Source organism: Tilletiopsis washingtonensis, assembly GCF_003144115.1.
Source record: "Tilletiopsis washingtonensis strain MCA 4186 unplaced genomic scaffold FA09scaffold_26, whole genome shotgun sequence".
NCBI classification, from domain to species: domain Eukaryota; kingdom Fungi; phylum Basidiomycota; class Exobasidiomycetes; order Entylomatales; genus Tilletiopsis; species Tilletiopsis washingtonensis.
In genome coordinates this window covers 25,808-41,401 of record NW_020312023.1, presented here as the reverse complement: position 1 = coordinate 41,401, position 15,594 = coordinate 25,808, and the positions used below count along the sequence as shown (strand labels likewise).

Sequence of the window (15,594 nt, the reverse complement as noted above, 5' to 3'; positions counted from 1 at the left end):
TGCTAGGTAAGACGCGACAGAAGAGCACTACGCGGTGTTTAGCAGTTCGCGCCGACGCTGCCGAGGTTCTTGAACAGCGGCTGCAGGATGTCGACGCCGGCGATGACGGTGGGCAGCTGGCCGATGACGACCTGCTTGATGGTGCAGACGAACGCGTCGGGCGACGTGAGCGACTGCGGCGTGATGCCGACGGGCAGGTGGCCACGCTCCGCGGCGTAGAGGACCGCGGGCACGGCCGAGGCGACAAGGTCCGGGATGGTGAGGCCGACGGGCAGGTCGCCGCGGTACCAGTCGTCGTGGAAGCGCTCCGGCACGTACGACCACTGTCCGTTGCCCTCGTCCTTGGCGCCGTAGAATGCGGCGAGCGACTCGCGCGTGCACGGCACCGGCTTGCCCGTGTCCTCGTCGGCGGTGACCATGGTGCGCCAGAGGAACTGGTCGGCGCCGAAGAAGAGCGTGGAGATGGGCGCCATCGTGAACTTGGGGTTGCGCGCCGCCGAGTCCTCGTAGCGGGCAGAGCGAATCGGGCCCGTGACGCTGCCGTCGATGACGCCGCCGTTGAGCTCGTCGGCGATCTTGAACATCTGCTCGTACAGCGTGCCGTTGAGCGGCTTGTTGTCGCCGAGGCCAAGGTCGGTGCGCGTGAGGGACGCATCGATCTCGTAGGCGTTGTGCTTCATGATGCCGCCCGGAGCGGGGCCTGTGCCGAGCAGGCCAAGGTTGGGCACGCGCGGGTCGGGACCGCCGATGCTCAGCTTGTCTGCGATCGGGTTGCCGTTGACGGTCATGCCTAGATGGGAGTACAGTCAGGACAAGGTGCAAGGGCCAGCGTGCAGTCACACATACCAAGAGCAGCCAGGAAGACAGCAAGGTCGGCGCCGAAGCCCATGGCCTCCTGCTGGCCGTACACGAGCTCATTGAAGTTGGTGATGCCGCTGCGCGAGATGTAGCCGTGGTTGGCCATGAGGTTGAGCTGCGTGACAGAGCGGAGAGTCAGTCTAGGCTCGAGCATCCGAGCATGACCTCCAGACTCACACCCGGGCAGGGGCCGCGGACGTCGCTGCCGGAGGGTGCGCGGAAGGGGTGGTCGGCGTCGGGCAGCTTCTTCTTGCCGAGGACAACCTGCGGCAGCTGGCGCTTCGTCGAGGCGTGCTCGGTGGCGCGCGCCACCATTGCGCGGACGGCCTCGGGGTCCATGCCTGCGAAGGAGGGAAGCGCCGAAGCGCCCGTGATGAGGGCGAGGCCCGCAGCGGCGAGGGAGAACTTCATCGTGGCGTTTGGCAGTGAGGTGGGCAGAGAGTGGTGTGAGGGATGAGGAGACTTGACTGCGTAGAGCGCAGAGGAGAGAGGCTTGTTCGAACGGCAACGTGGCTGCTCTGTCGGGCGTCTTATGTACCCGTCGAGCTGAGGACCGGGCACCCTGCGATGTAGCGGCCCCAACAGCAGGAACCGGTCGAACCACAGGCGTGGACACCTGTCTCTACCCCGCATTCGCCACCGCCGGACTCGGCCCAGAGCTGCACGACCGGCCTGCGATTGCCATTCGCACGCCCCTGGTTCGCTCGCTGGCTCGTCCGGTTGGACCTGCATGCCGCCGGAAGACGAGCAACCGGCGCGGGCCTGCGCATAACCAGCGCTGGATCTCGCAGCCGACGCCTTCTCCAGAAGACGGCGTTTGGCCGAGGTGCGCCTTGCAGCGCTGCGGACGCGTGTTGGCGCGCGAGGGCCTCGTTGACCGACGCTCCATGGCGCGGGCGCGAGCCGGCTGTGTCGCTGCGGTGCTGCGAGGTGCGGGGCGCACGCACGACGGCAAAAGCGGCGAGCCCGCAGCGATGTCCAGGACTTCGAGTGGCAGCCGCTCAAAGATGAGGTTGTCGAAGGCCCGAGAGCGACGGCGGCCACGCTAGGCGAGCGTGGCGCCGAGTGCGGGGTCGGACCCCATGTCCTTGCGGCGCGCCAAGCCGTCTCTGGCCGTTCGCACGACGCAGGCGGCCGGCCGCGCGGGCGGAGCATCAGCGCAGCCTCCTCGGCCAGCTTCCGCGGCTCTGCCCCGGGCTCACGGGGCAAGGGGGCGGATCGGGGCGGGGCGATGTGACGGCGGACTGAGGGGCCGGCGACGTGGGCAGCTGGGCACCCACGGTGACGCCAGCTTGGCGAGGAGGGCGAATGCCGAGAGCGTTCTTGCTGCGCTAGGCTGGCGTCTGAGTTCTACGGCAGTGCGCCAGTCGGGCGAAGTGCGCTCTCTGCTGTGCGAGCTAACGAGGAGCGAGCTGTGCGGATGTCGTCTGGGCTGCGGAGCGCTGCGCTGATGTTGGGCGGGGCCGGCGCCTGCGCCGCACCCGGCGAAGCGTGCGCCGGTCGGGCGCCATGGCGCCGTAGCCGCCCCGCTGCATCTGCTGCAGCAGCATGCCGCACATCTTATGCCGGCCGCATCTGATCAGCATGGCAGCAGCGTCTGCAGGAGCGCGAGCTCTGGCGGAGCCCGAGCCGTCCCGCGTCACCCGGCAGCACCCAGAGTCAGCACCACCTTCACTTGGCCTTGCCCCCACGCCGAGCCGGCGGCCGCAGCCGCAGGTGCAGCCGGCCAAGCAAGCGCAATGGAGGCGCCAGAGCGCAGACGCGAGCGTTCCGCCGGCTCGGCGACTCGGCTGCAGCGTGCGCTAGCGCTCGCGGCGCTCGGCCGGTGCCGCACCCGCATCGCTGCCGTCTGAGGCTGCGGTGGCGGAGGACGTCCGAAAGACGAGGGGTTCGCTCGCGCTTTGCTCATCGAGACAGATGCGGCTCGCTGCTCGTGCCGGCTGAGCCTATGCTCGCTTGTGGGGGTGGAGAAGCAGCCAGGAGCTGCGACGAGCCGGCTTGGCAACGTCCGGATGAGGGCACAGACAGCAGGCTCTGTCACGTGCGCATGCGGTGCTGGTGCTGGTGCAGGCAAGGCACCTCCGCTGGCCCTGCGTTGCTCGACTCTGCGTCCATGCGCGAGATGCATAGCAGGACATAGCCAGCAGACGGCAGCAGCTGTCAGACACATCTTGCTGCCATTCAGATTGCAGGCCGCATGCGCTGGCAGGCGAGGCGGGTTCTTTGACGACGGGCGCTGTTGCTTCGACGCGTCGCGCGGCGCGATGCACTGCTGATGCTCTCTGGCGCTGCTGCGCGTTCTCCTTCCCCCGGGCCGCGCGCCGCTGCGGCAGCTTGCTTCTCGCCGCAACCTTCGCTCCACACATCGCCCTCCTTCGGCGCGACGATGAGCCAGCCGCCGCTTCCCGTAACGTCGCATGCTGAAGCCGACCTGCCGTGCCGCGCTCCCGCCGGCGCGGGCGGCGCATACATCCGTACCCCGTCTGACGAGCGCCTCGCGGCCCCGCTGCTGCCGCCGGCGTCGCTCGATACCTCTGTGCCGCGCGCCAGCTCGGGCTCGAGCCTCCTCGGCGCCGCATGGCCCAGTCTGACCCGCTCCGACAGCGCCGCAAAGACGGCCGAGGCGCTGCTGGACTCCTTCTCGCTCAGCAGGCAGAGCAGCGATGCGCGCTCGGCCGCCGGGCGCCACTCGCCCAGGTGGGACGTGTGGACGCGCCCGCCGAGCGCCGCACCTGGGCTGTGGGACGCCGAGCTGCAGCCGCACTTTTCTGCCGCCTCTCCTGAGCGTAGTGCCGCTCTCTCGCCGGACGGCTGGAGCACGTCGGACGCGGCACTGCTCCCAGTCCGCGGCTTCAGCGGCCCACGCCCGTCCGTCGATCCTCTGAAGATCAGCGAGGTAGGCACGTGGGCGCGAGTGACTCGGCCTCAATGCTGATGCTTCAATTTGCGTTTCATCTAGCGTACTGCGGAGGCTCGTGCCTTGTCATCGGAAGCGGGCCCGAGCACGGCAAGCAGCTTGTAGGCACCTGCATCCTGCCCCGGCTGACTTTGTTGCAGCTCTGGACTGTCGAGAGCGAGGGAGAGGACGAGCCGAGGTACGGCGGATGCTCAGCGACGAGATGTGACAAGCGCATGGACGAGCTGCGCCGTCAGTCGTCTGGCACAGTGCCTGTGGCCATCCCGCTGAGGCGCTCGCCTCGCGGACTCACTCTGGTCGCCGCCGAGACTGGCACAAGCGGTACGTCTCTGCCGCACCTGACGTTCGAGCCCTCCGACTGATTCGGTCATACGCAGGGCTCGGTGCCGATGCCGCTGACAGTGCCGCTGCTTCGACGCTGGTCTCGCTTTCGCGACTCGGCACGGCCATTGACACCACGTGGCGTGGTGCAAACAATCACGGGCAAGGCAGCCGGAGCAAGAAGCGCAACCTAGACGCGGGCACGTCCGCCGTGCACAACGCCGAGCTCAGCAAGGCAGGCAAGCGCAGTGCACTCGTCTCGGTCGCGGAGAGTCGCGGTCTTGCGGTCGTTCACGAGGCGAATCCGCCTACGGCTCCTGCGCAAGCCCCCACGGCGGCTGCAACGGCCGCCTCGGCTCTCGATGCCGCTCGCACCTTTCCAGCACACGTCCAGAAAGTCGCGGGCTTCGACGGTTGGTATCGCCGCGTCCGCGTGTCGTCAGTGCTTGAGGAGGCGACTGCGCTACAGGTCTTTGGCGGTCTGCAGCCCGGCACGTACGTGTAGCCGTGGCCCTGATGTCGAGCAGCGCGGCTAACGCCGCTGCCAGCTTTCATCCGGACGTCGCGGATGTCGCGGCTCGAGGCCTGGCGAGCCAGCGTGGCGAGCGGACCACTCCGGCGCCGCATGTCTTCGATGCATACACGCCTCGATGGACCTGCGGGCGGGGAGGCAAGAAGGAAGGTATGCAGCCGCTTGATGCGGCCCTCGCCCGGTCGCGGCTGACACTCGCCGGGCCGATCGGAAGGGCTGTGCCCTGTGTGGTGCGCTGTCTTGTCTCTGGTCTACCTCGCCCCGCTCATCTTTTGCAGTTACGAGAATGGGACAACGTCGTGGCACAAGACCAAGTGAGTTGCACTCGGCCCTCACGAGCGAAGCCGCGCATAGTCCGCCCGCTGACCTCGTCTAGGATCTCGGCGTACAATTACCACATGCAGAACGTGCGTTCCTGTCGTGCGCTGTCGCAGGCTGCTGCTGAGACCTGCACAGTATCACGGCAAGCACACTGCGCTCACCAGCGGCAAGCAGCGCAAGTCTTGACGCCCTCGAGCAGGCATCAGCGCGGCGACTGGCGAGCCGTTTGATCCGCCCGTCGCCTTCCGCGCCGAGGCACGGCCGCGAGCAAACGTCACGGAGAAGCAGACGGTGCTGACCGGCAAATGTGCGTCTTGCCCAGCGTTGAAGAGCCCACGCTTATCCCAGCGTCTTCCGCACAGGCCACGCGTGCGGCAAGTGTGCGTGCAGGCGACGATGAAGCCCGCAACGCTCTCTCATACTACACGCAGTCGTCGACGTGGAAGGTCCGAAGCTCGGCAGCGTCAAGCACCCGGAGTCAGTGTGCAATGGCGCAGCGCAACGGGCGATTCTCACAGTCTGCGCAGGATCTTCTGGTTCAAGCACGCCCAGCGGTGCCACAAGGGCCGGCCTCGCATCGAGGGCGCCGGCTCGCCGTTCGTGCAGGACGCAGTGAGCCGTCAGACGCAAGCACCACCAGCACCCGCTGACAGACGGTCGCGACAGTACTTCCGCCGCGTGTACGCCTGGGCGCAGGCGCAGAGCTAGTCCGAGCCGCGCCGACGCCTCCCCTTCGCCTCGCCAACGTGTTCTCTTCGACCCATCGGTCCGAGCGCAGCCTGAATGTCATGGTAGTTCTAAGTGCGGCGGAGCGTGAGGAGGCGGAAGAATGTTGGGTGGAGATGGGTCGGACCAACGCCGCGTGCTCGTCTATGACTTGGGTGCGGTCACCTCGATGGCGACGGGCGCCTCTGCAGGCGGTGCCGGATCGCCTTTTGGGCCGCCATTCGGCTGCAGACCACTACCGTCCTCCACGTGCACGCCGGACGAGGGTTGCGGGTCGGCGTGCTTCGTGTCGGCATCGGTCTCGCTGCTGGCTAGCGATGGGGAGGGCTGCCGCGGCTGTGCATCAGCAGGCAGGGCCGCTGTCGCATTTGCCTTCAGTGCGTGTTGCCAGGGGCCTGCGTCGCTTCGAGTGCAGCTGCCAGGGCACTTGCATGATCCTCCGAGGGCGGCCGGCAGCTCGGACGGCTCGATGTACTGCAGAAGGGTGGCCGCATAGTCCGCACCCTGGATGTCAATCTTGTCCACGGCTGTGCAGCTCGGTCAGCGGCCGTGCATGCGGGAGGGAGGAACACACGAAACGCACTGCCAACGGGCAACCAGCCCTTGAGGTACGACCAGATGCTGCTGAACAGCCACGGAGCGCTGCGCAGAGGGCGGTCAGCTTGCGCTTTGAGCGGAGCCAGACACTGCTCACTTGATGATCTGGACCCGGCCGCTCAGTTCGGGAAAGTTGGCGTCAAGACAGGCACTGAGGAGACAACGCAGTGAGCAAGGTGGTCTTGGAAGAGTGCGATGACAGGCCGGACTCACAGCAAGCCTTGCAACTGCGTCTTGAACTGCGTGACAGCGAGAGCGTCAGCGAGGCGGGCCCAGTGAGCGCCGATTGGCTCACCGCCCAGAATGTGCCCATGCCTAGGCCTCCGATGTCGACGATCATGAAGTTGTCTGGTGCGAGCGTGAGCAAGGCGCGTGGAAGAGGCAGCCATGGGCCCTCACCGTCGATCAGCGCCTCAGTGTCGCCCTTGGCACGCCTGGCCAGCGTGGCTGCGCGATACCGGCTCTGGCAGGCAGTTTCGAGCGTGCAGGCAAAGTTGAGCGTGATGCGCTCCTGCGTCGTGGCCTGCAGCAGCTTCGTCGTGTCGAGTCCCGCCAGGCCTTGTACGAAGATGGGCCGGCCGAGCTTGTCGATGCCGTGGAAGTACATCGACCAGCCCGCACGCGCCACTGCTTCGACCTCGTGGAAGTCGAAGTAGCCGGGCGATGACGGATCGACAAGGCTCGGCAGCGAGACCGAGGCTCGCCACTGCTGCGTGGCCTGATACATCTCCACGGCACCAGACACCGACCACTGCCGAGCGCGCAGGAAGCGTCTAAGGTCGCAGGACCTGGGTGAGCGGCCGCTTGCTTGAGGGAATGGGCGCGCCTCTATACTCACGTGAGAGCAACCTGGCCCCAGAGACGCTCGCCCTCCTCTGCATCATCGTAGCCGGACGGCAGCGCGCCAACAGAGCGCAGCTGCTCCTCGAATGTGCGCAGCGCCGCAGCCTGAGCGGTGCTCAGGTTTCCCGGATGTCCCGGACGAGGCTAAATAAGAGTATCAGACAGACGCAGGCAACCGATCGCGCACGGACTGGCACGAGCTACGCACACGAGTGGGCACGCCAACGGTCGGAGCGGCGGATGCGGGTATGCGAGAGTCGGGCGTCGCCGTGCCGGACTGCGCTGCCTGGGACTGCTTGGCGCCGTCGGCGGATGCAGCAGGCGCTGCGTCGACAGTGTCGCTGTCGCGCAGGTTGCTCTGCGACTTCAGGCGTCCCAGCCCGCGCGAGAAGCCGCCAGAGAGGGTGCGCAGGCGCGAGCCCGTGGGGCGTGGCGGCGTGAGGTTCTCGGGCATGTCGTGTGCGGCGCAGAGCGCGCGTGGATGCGACTCGCGGGAGGCACTGTGCGATGTGGCGATGTAGTACGCAGCGATGTGGCTTACAGCTGGCGGCGGGTGAGCGTGCGGACGGCGCGAGAAGGATGGGTGAGGAGGGGAGCGAAGGGACGAGCGTCCAGGAGGCGTGCACAACGCACCCCTGCGCGCGCATCCGCTCCACTTGGCCCGCCTTCGGAGACAGCGAGCCGGCCGCACGCCGCGGCCGCGCCTCGCGTCCGCCTGCGCCCTCAGCATGTCCTTGTGACGCTGCCGATCCGTTCCTGCCTGCCTGCTGCACCGCTGCACGCTCTCAACATGCGTAGCCTGGATCGACCTCTGCCTACAGCACACAGCTGCAGCGTCTGCTGCTGCGGCGGGATGGGCGGCGGCGCTTATCGGTCGCGGCCCGGCCGCGAAGGTTGGGTGCGCCGCGGGATTCGGATAATCTGGCCGCGCGCATCTTTGGCGCCGCCTCGAGTTGACGCGGTCGAGTCAGCTGCAAACAACTCGCCTCTCCATCCCATCACCCCGGACAGCTACTGGTCCTGCAGACGCCACTCAGCGATCTCTCCGCACCGGCGTAGCACACTCGCAGCCAGCCCGCGCCTCCGCCAGTCCACCTGGCTTGCACTCTGCACCATGCTCGCCCGCCTGCGCCCCGTCACGCGTGTGCTGTGCCCGCCCGGCGCTGCCCGCGCGCTGGGCACGGCGGCCAAGGCCTCGCCGCCGCACCTCCTCTCGCTCGCGGATCTGCAGGTGCCGCACATCGCCGCCGTGCTGCAGCGCGCCGCCGAGCTCAAGGCCATGTCGCGCGCCTCGGACCGTGCCTTCGTCACGGCCCCGGCCGCCGGCAAGCACGCCGGCGGCGCGACGCTGCCGCAGAGCCTGGCAGGCCGCAACATCGCCATCATTTTCGCCAAGCGCAGCACGCGTACGCGAGTCGCGAGCGAAACAAGTGTCGCCGGTCTGGGTGAGTTCCGTCTCATTGCCGTTGAGCGCCGAGCTTGCAGGACGCAGCGATGCCGGACACGTTACCATCACACGCCTGGGCGCATTGACTGACGGCGCACACAGGCGGCCACCCTCTCTTCCTGTCGCCGGCCGACATCCAGCTGGGCGTCAACGAGTCGCTCTTTGACACGTCAAAGGTGGTGTCGAGCATGTGCGACGGCATCATGGCGCGCGTGGGCGGACACGACGAGATCGAAGTGTGTAAAGCCCTGCATACCACACGCAAAGGACCCCCCGCGGTGCTACTGTGTCGCTGACAGTAACCTCGCCTTCAGCTGCTCGCCAAGCACTCTCGCGTGCCTGTGATCAACGCCCTGTCGGCGCGCTACCACCCGACGCAGATCCTGGCAGATCTCCTCACCATGCTGGAGGACGAGGTGATCGGCGGGGGGCCATCGTCGTCGCTGGCGTCGCTGCAGGGCGTCAAGGTTGCCTGGATCGGCGACAGTAACAACATCCTGGCCGACATGCTCGTGGCCATGCCGCGCCTGGGCATGCACCTCAGCGTCGCGGTGCCCAAGGGCTACAAGCGCGACGAGCACGTGTGGAGGGACATGGAGGCGGGCCTCAAGGAGGAGACGGCGTACGCCAAGGGCCGTGTGAGCTGGGGTAACGACCCCCTGGAGGCGCTCAAGGATGCCGACGTCGTCGTCACCGACACCTGGTGAGACAGCTCTGCTTCGCTGCTGCAGCTGCCGCGCTGACACCCGCGCCAGGATCTCCATGGGCGACGAAGCTCAGAAGGAGCAGGTGCGTGACGGCCCCTCGGCTCGCAGGCCAGACTGGCACTCAGGCGCTGACGCTTGCCCACCGCCTCAGCGCCTGCGCGACTTCGCCGGCTTCCAGATCACCGAGGACCTGCTCCGCCGCGGCGGCGCGAAGGCCAACGCGCGCTTCATGCACTGCCTGCCGCGCAAGCCGTGAGTCTGACGCGTCGTGCTGCCTACCGGAGCGCTGACCTCGCGAGCATCCCTCCCAGCGACGAGGTCGACGATGAGGTCTTCTACGGGCCCCGCTCCATCGTCTTCGAGGAGGCTGAGAACCGCAAGGTGAGTCACACTGCACGACACCCCACAGCGTCGTGCTCATCATCCGTCACACGCAGTGGAGCATCATGGCGCTCTTCGACGCCTACTTCGGCCGCTGGGAGAAGGCGTGAGGGCCTGCCGACGCCGGCGGCTATGGAAGACGCTGCGACCGCCTCTCTCCCCACATAGACGTGCCTGCCGCGCTTGTAGCCTTGCTGACGCTCCGCATCGTCGAATGAGACACTGTCACGCTTCATGCCGTTGATGTGCTGCTCTGTGTGCTCATTACTGCGTCCAGGCGTGCCTTTGCACGACCTCAGCCATGTCGCCGTCAGGAGTGCTGGTCGCTCGAGCTTCTTCGCCGAATATTGTGTGGCGAAAGCGTCGCGACGGGGCCGGCGGCGGGGTTCTCGCATCACACCGCGGGACAGACGGACGAGAAGCGAAAAATGCTTGCCAGCTGTCCATCGCGCCCTCGCCGCACAAAAAGCGGGGCGCACACGTGTCTTGCGCGCAGCGCTTGTACTGCCAATTTCTGTCAAACCCCGCGCCTCCATGTCCGGTGCGCACGTTTTTCAGCCTCAAGCCGCGCGAGGGCCAAGAAGGTTCCATACCAGTCCGGAGCGGCTACTAGCGCAGAGCCGGCTCGACGCAATCCAACACATACAGAGAGCCCCTCCGCCACGATTGCAGCCAGACAAGGACCGTGAGCTCTCGTGAGCCGTGGTGGAGCGGCATGCGCCGCACAGCCCCAGAAGAGGAGGCCAGAGGTGGGAGCAGCGTCTGTCACGATGTCGGTGTGAAGCCGCCCTGCTTCGGGCCGGCGCAACACTACGCTCTCCCTGAGGCCGACGGGCTCAGCACAGCTGCTACTCGCAGAACAGCCCAGGTTCAGCAGTTGGCGCGGCGAGATTGCGATCAGCGCTGCTTCCACTACCGCGCCATGAGTGTATCCAGCTGTCTTCCTGACCTGAAGAGCAGCAGTTCACACTCCTGGCTCAGCGGATGCTTCTCTGCCCCTCGCTTGGGTATGAGGCGACGCGCGGCCTCGCGTCGCAGGGCAGGGCTGAGAAGGAGGGCGCCAGCAAGGGCGAGGCACACACGGCGCGCGGCGCGCGGCAGCCGAGCGGCACGCGCAGCGACGATGGCACGTGCGCTCAATTTCCGCCGGGCCTCGGGACTCGGGAGTGGGGCGCCGGGCAATACAACTTGGGGCGCGCGGAGTTGAATGCGCGTTTGAATGCGCGGCTGACCGAGCCTGCCCGGCCCCGTCGTTCTTCCAGCCGCCACGCTGCGCCGCGGCCCAGGACTGGCAATCCTTCTCACCACCTCATCACCCCCTTCCCTCCGCTCCGGCCTTCCCTCGACGCAGCCCATCCTGCCTCCGAGCGCGTCTTCCCTTCGCCGCCACTGCCTGCAGCTCTTGCTGCTGCGGCTGTCGCTCACGCATTAGCCCTTGCCGTATCTATCTTCGCCGCGCGGCCTGCCCGTTCCGCGCCCACTTTGGCCAACTGCCGCACACGCCGCCCGCCTCACCAGCCCTCATCCCTCCAAGCCGCTTGATCCAACATGGTGACTGCGACCAACACGCCGCCGTCGCCCGCGCTTGCGTCTCCGGGCTCAGGGCGGCAGGAGGCCGACACTGACTGGCGCAGTGAGTTGCCGCTCGCCCGCCCTCGTGCCCAGCGCCGCGCCTGACGCCTTCGGCTGCAGTCACGACGAAGATCGCCAAGGCGGAGGCTGAGGGCCGTGTCTGGTGAGCATGCTCTGCACTTCCGCCCGCGCTAGTCACTGACATCCGTGGCGCGCCAGGTGGAGCTTCGAGTACTTCCCGCCTCGCACTGCGCAAGGCCTCACCAACCTCTGTCAGTGACGCTGCGCTACAGCACACTGGCCGGCTTGCTGACGCATGCTGTAGATGACCGCATCGAGCGCATGGCCGACCTCGGCCCCGCCTTTGTGGACATCACCTGGAACGCCGGCGGGCGCACGTCGGACCTCACGGCCCAGCTTGTCAAGACGGTGCACACGTACATCGGTCTCGAGACCTGCATGCACCTGACGTGCACCAACATGCCCCGCTCCAAGGTCGACGTGGCCCTGCGCGAGGCCAAGGAGTTTGGCTGCCGCAACATCCTGGCGCTGCGGGGCGATCCGCCGGCCGACGGCGGCGCCTGGCAGCGCCACGAGGCGGGCTTCGAGTACGCAAAGGAGCTCGTGGAGTACATCCGTGAGCACTACGGCGACTACTTCGCCATCGCCGTTGCCGGATTTCCCGAGGGCCACCCCGAGGCGCAGGAGGGCCGCGATCTCGAGATGGAGCGCCTCAAGGAGAAGATCGATGCCGGCGCCGACTTCATCTTCACGCAGATGTTCTACGACTACGACATCTTCGAGCGCTGGGTGAAGAGTGTGCGCGCAGCCGGCATCACCTGCCCCATTGTGCCGGGCGTCATGCCCATCCAGACGTACGGAGGCTACCAGCGCGCTACGGCCCGCTTCCGCACTGAGGTGCCGCAGTACTTCCACGACGCGCTCGACCCCATCAAGGACGACGACGCCAAGGTGCGCGAGGTGGGCACCAAGCTGGTCGGCGACATGTGCCGCAAGATCGTCGACCCCAAGAACGGACTCGGCATCTCGGGCCTGCACATCTACACGATGAACCTCGAGCGCGGCTCGCGCATGCTCCTCGACTACCTCGGCCTCTCGCCCAGTGTTCAGCAGACGAAGACGCTGCCGTGGACGCCCTCCCTGACGCCGAAGCGGCGTGACGAGGGCATTCGCCCGATCTTCTGGGCGAACCGCGCCAAGTCGTACGTGGACCGGACGGAGACGTGGGACGAGTTCCCCAACGGACGCTGGGGCGACGCGCGCTCGCCGGCGTACGGCGACGTGGACGCGTACGGCGTGAAGCTGCGCTACTCGAACACCGAGGCGGTTGAGCTGTGGGGCAAGCCTGAGAGCCTGGACAATGTGCGCGACCTCTTTACGCGCTTCTGCGAGGGCAAGGTCAAGGCGCTGCCGTGGAGCGAGACGGGCATCGCCAAGGAGACGAGCGTCATCGACGAGAAGCTGCGCGCCATGAACCGGCGCGGCTACCTGACGATCAACTCGCAGCCGGCCGTTGATGGCGCCAGAAGCGATGACCCCGTCCATGGATGGGGCCCCAAGCACGGCTACGTGTACCAGAAGGTGTGTGCTGTCAGTCTGTAATGTGCGTGGCAACGACGGTGCTCACATCCCTTGCAGGCCTATCTGGAGTTCTTCGTCGCCCCAGACCAGGTCGACGCCCTCATCTCCCGCATCGAGCGGGACCCGCAGATGACCTACCACGTCGTCAACGCACGCGGCGACATGCGCACGAATACCACGAGCGAGGCGCCGTGTGCCGTGACGTGGGGCTGTGAGTCACGCGCAGGCTGTTCAGCACCGGCGTCGCCGCTGACCTCGTCTCTACAGGCTTCCCGCACCAGGAGATTGTGCAGCCGACCATTGTCGAGTCCATCTCCTTCCTGGCGTGGAAGGACGAGGCGTACGAGATTGGGCGCCACTGGGCGCGCGTGTACGAGGAGGGCAGCGCCACGCGCCAGCTCCTCGAGCAGCTGTTCGACGGCTGGTTCCTGGTCAACGTGGTGAGTACTGCCCGGGGCTGCCGGACGTGACTGGCGCTCATGCTGGCGGCACAGGTGCACAACGACTTCAAGAACGCCGACGCCATCTTTGCGCCCTTCCTCGGCGACGAGGCGCCCGCCGCCTAGGCGCAGCACCCGGCCGCTGCGCGCCGTCCGCATCAACTGCGGCGGTCCACGTCTGTGGCCTCAGCCCTCGGCCCCCCGCTCGCCCAGCCCGCTATTGCTCCATCTGCCCTCGCCCCCTAGTGCCTCTCCCGAAGCTTCCCTGTCACCTGAGTCTCAACGCATTCATACACCCCATCAGCATACAGCACATGTACCACCACATCAGCTTCAACCGCTTGCCGGCTCAACCCATCCGTTCATAGTAAGCGTCGTCGTGAGCCTGAGGCGCCTTGGAGCAGGGCACGCAAGTGGAGGTCCTTCGCGAGTCATACCGCAACCCCTCGCCGAAGTCGGGTCAACGCATGTGCTGGCAGAGGAGGGACTGTCTCGTCTTGCCAGAGGGCACCTGCTGTCTGTCGCATTCGCAGCCGCGGGCAGCTGGACGCACGAGCCTGTACGGGCCCAGCAGCGCTGCCGGCACAGGTGACGGCGATCCGGGGTGCTGCTGGCGGCGCCGAGCTGCTCGTAAGCGGCGCGCGCCGCTGCTGCTGCACCCGCGCCGCGGCAGCCACGCCATGCACTGCTGCACACCACCACCTCCTCCACACCTCTCCTCGCTCCACGCCTCCCGCCCCCCTGGCGCGCATCGCCAGCGGCAGGCGCACACTCTCGACTCGATGACGTACCTCAACTCGCTCGCGGCGGCGCTCAGCCGCTCGCTCGACGTCGCCGTCTCGGCCACGCGCGCCGCCGTGCGCATGGACGTGGCGCCCACGGCCCGCTCGCACGGCGCGCTGCCGCTCTACGCCCTCAAGCGGCCCGAGGACCTGCCGCACTTTGCCACGGGCGCCGACGCCGACATCGGCGGCCTCAGCAGCTGCCGCCTCGTCCTCGACGCCGCCGACGGCGGGCGCGGACGCTTCTTCGGCACACTGAGCACGCAGATCCCACGCGGCGGCAGGATCGAGCGCAGTGGCTACGCTGGCTTCCGCAACAAGGTGAGCTGCACGCTCGTGCAGACGGGGTGATGTGTGTTCAGGAGCTCGGTACGCGTAGGCAGTGGCTCCTCATTGCCAGCCCAGTGGCGAGAGCATGCGCGATCGAGGGGCTGTGCCCCGGACTTCTCTCCGTGTCGCGCCTGCGTTCCTGCCGAAACCGGCCGAGCTAGCCTCGGTCGAGGTCATCTAGCCTCTCGTGTTCCGTCGCCCGGGCAGCTGCGTGCTGCGCAAGGGCCATGCGCGGTGCTGCAGAGGTGCTCTGCGCGTTGCTCCAGGTCTTCCTGACACACGCACTGCAGAACCGACCAACGCTCTTCGGTTCGCAGACGTGGGACGCATCGCTGTATCCCTTCCTGCTGCTGCGCGTGCGCAACCGTCTCCCAGTATCCTCGCCCTCTCTCGCGACGGCGGCCGCCCGTCTTGCTGCCGCATCGCCGCACTCGTCGGCGCTCGGCACTGCAGCCGACTCGAGCGACGTGCGCGACACGCGCGCGCTGCACGCGCTCGGCATCGGCTTCCGCGAGCCCGAGCCGCCGGGGCCCAAGTTCTTCGTAAACGTGCAGACCGACGGCCCGGTCACCAGCGACCTGTTCCAGCACCGCCTGTGGCTGCACCCGACAAATGAGTGGCAGGATGTCGTGGTGAGTGTCATCCCATCAAGGTCTTTGGTTGCACCCTCGCTGACGCGCCTGCCAGATTCCCTTCTCAGACTTCGCCCTCACGAACACGGGCCAGGTCGCTTCGTCCCAGATCCAGATGATGCGCGAGAAGATCCGCACCGTCGGCATCTCAGCTGTGCTGTCGAGCCCGACCCGGCCCTCTTCGAACCAGACGAGCGCCCAGGGCGTGTCGCCGCTGTCCAAGCGGCAGGTCGTCGACGAGGGAGATGACTGGGGCCCGGACGGCGAGTTTCTCGCGCCCGAGGAGCTGGGCAAGCGCGGTGCCCGGCGTGGAGGCAGCTACAACTTTGACTTGGGCATCGAAGGGTGAGTGAATCGAGCGCTCTGCAGTCATCGCCCGCTGACTCTGGCGACCTGCGCAGTGTCTGGGCTGTCGGGGAAGATGCGCTCAGGGAACCTCCCCACGAGGGTCCGGAGTAGGCGTGCGTCTGTCGCAATCGAGCCGTGCTCCAAACCCCAGCGAGGCCGCCTGGCTGCGCCAGCCTGCTCCCGCGCGGCCGAACAAGGACAGAAGACGGCAGCGCAGCGTAACACACGCCGCAGACTC

At 67.3% G+C, this 15,594-nt stretch overlaps 6 protein-coding genes across 6 annotated transcripts; 4 read left to right on the top strand and 2 right to left on the bottom strand.

The window, feature by feature from the left end:
• Nucleotides 1-476: 476 nt before the first annotated feature.
• FA09DRAFT_292001 (Cloroperoxidase) lies at nt 477-1,128 on the bottom strand (the record flags this gene model as incomplete). The annotated part of the gene is made up of 3 exons (XM_025739999.1): nt 477-790; nt 847-973; nt 1,036-1,128. Coding segments are annotated over 3 exons (534 nt in total), but the record flags the coding sequence as incomplete, so codon positions are not given.
• A 4,019-nt stretch (nt 1,129-5,147) lies between these two features.
• On the top strand, nt 5,148-5,564 carry FA09DRAFT_291545 (hypothetical protein; the record flags this gene model as incomplete). The annotated part of the gene is made up of 2 exons (XM_025739980.1): nt 5,148-5,272; nt 5,432-5,564. Coding segments are annotated over 2 exons (258 nt in total), but the record flags the coding sequence as incomplete, so codon positions are not given.
• An 87-nt stretch (nt 5,565-5,651) lies between these two features.
• On the bottom strand, nt 5,652-7,259 carry FA09DRAFT_353457 (CRAL/TRIO domain-containing protein; the record flags this gene model as incomplete). Its single annotated transcript, XM_025744838.1, has 6 exons — nt 5,652-6,202; nt 6,259-6,317; nt 6,370-6,423; nt 6,486-6,511; nt 6,568-7,105; nt 7,168-7,259. Coding segments are annotated over 6 exons (1,152 nt in total), but the record flags the coding sequence as incomplete, so codon positions are not given.
• Nucleotides 7,260-8,045: 786 nt separating this feature from the next.
• Nucleotides 8,046-9,886, top strand: FA09DRAFT_332509 (putative ornithine carbamoyltransferase precursor). Its single transcript, XM_025743483.1, has 7 exons — nt 8,046-8,560; nt 8,665-8,798; nt 8,877-9,265; nt 9,318-9,351; nt 9,421-9,521; nt 9,581-9,650; nt 9,707-9,886. Exons 1-7 carry the CDS (start codon nt 8,230-8,232, stop codon nt 9,758-9,760), a joined length of 1,113 nt encoding a protein of 370 aa, XP_025595124.1. The 5' UTR covers nt 8,046-8,229; the 3' UTR covers nt 9,761-9,886.
• Nucleotides 9,887-10,931: 1,045 nt separating this feature from the next.
• On the top strand, nt 10,932-13,632 carry FA09DRAFT_332508 (putative MET13-putative methylene tetrahydrofolate reductase). Its single transcript, XM_025743482.1, has 7 exons — nt 10,932-11,283; nt 11,343-11,385; nt 11,442-11,494; nt 11,548-12,824; nt 12,882-13,035; nt 13,092-13,264; nt 13,319-13,632. The coding sequence occupies exons 1-7, from the start codon at nt 11,199-11,201 to the stop codon at nt 13,388-13,390; spliced, it is 1,857 nt and encodes a 618-aa protein (XP_025595123.1). The 5' UTR covers nt 10,932-11,198; the 3' UTR covers nt 13,391-13,632.
• Nucleotides 13,633-14,046: 414 nt separating this feature from the next.
• On the top strand, nt 14,047-15,467 carry FA09DRAFT_341569 (NADH:ubiquinone oxidoreductase complex I intermediate-associated protein 30; the record flags this gene model as incomplete). The annotated part of the gene is made up of 4 exons (XM_025744465.1): nt 14,047-14,367; nt 14,667-15,008; nt 15,064-15,353; nt 15,410-15,467. The coding sequence occupies 4 exons, from the start codon at nt 14,047-14,049 to the stop codon at nt 15,465-15,467; spliced, it is 1,011 nt and encodes a 336-aa protein (XP_025595122.1).
• Between the last annotated feature and the right edge of the window lie 127 nt (nt 15,468-15,594).

Coding starts and splice junctions, on each gene's coding strand:
- FA09DRAFT_332508 (XM_025743482.1), top strand. CDS start 11,199: ATGGTGACTGCGACCAACACGCCGCCGTCGCCCGCGCTTGCGTCTCCG. Junction 11,284..11,342: donor GGCCGACACTGACTGGCGCA/GTGAGTTGCCGC, acceptor CTTCGGCTGCAG/TCACGACGAAGATCGCCAAG. Junction 11,386..11,441: donor GAGGCTGAGGGCCGTGTCTG/GTGAGCATGCTC, acceptor GTGGCGCGCCAG/GTGGAGCTTCGAGTACTTCC.
- FA09DRAFT_332509 (XM_025743483.1), top strand. CDS start 8,230: ATGCTCGCCCGCCTGCGCCCCGTCACGCGTGTGCTGTGCCCGCCCGGC. Junction 8,561..8,664: donor AACAAGTGTCGCCGGTCTGG/GTGAGTTCCGTC, acceptor CGGCGCACACAG/GCGGCCACCCTCTCTTCCTG. Junction 9,266..9,317: donor GTCGTCGTCACCGACACCTG/GTGAGACAGCTC, acceptor CACCCGCGCCAG/GATCTCCATGGGCGACGAAG.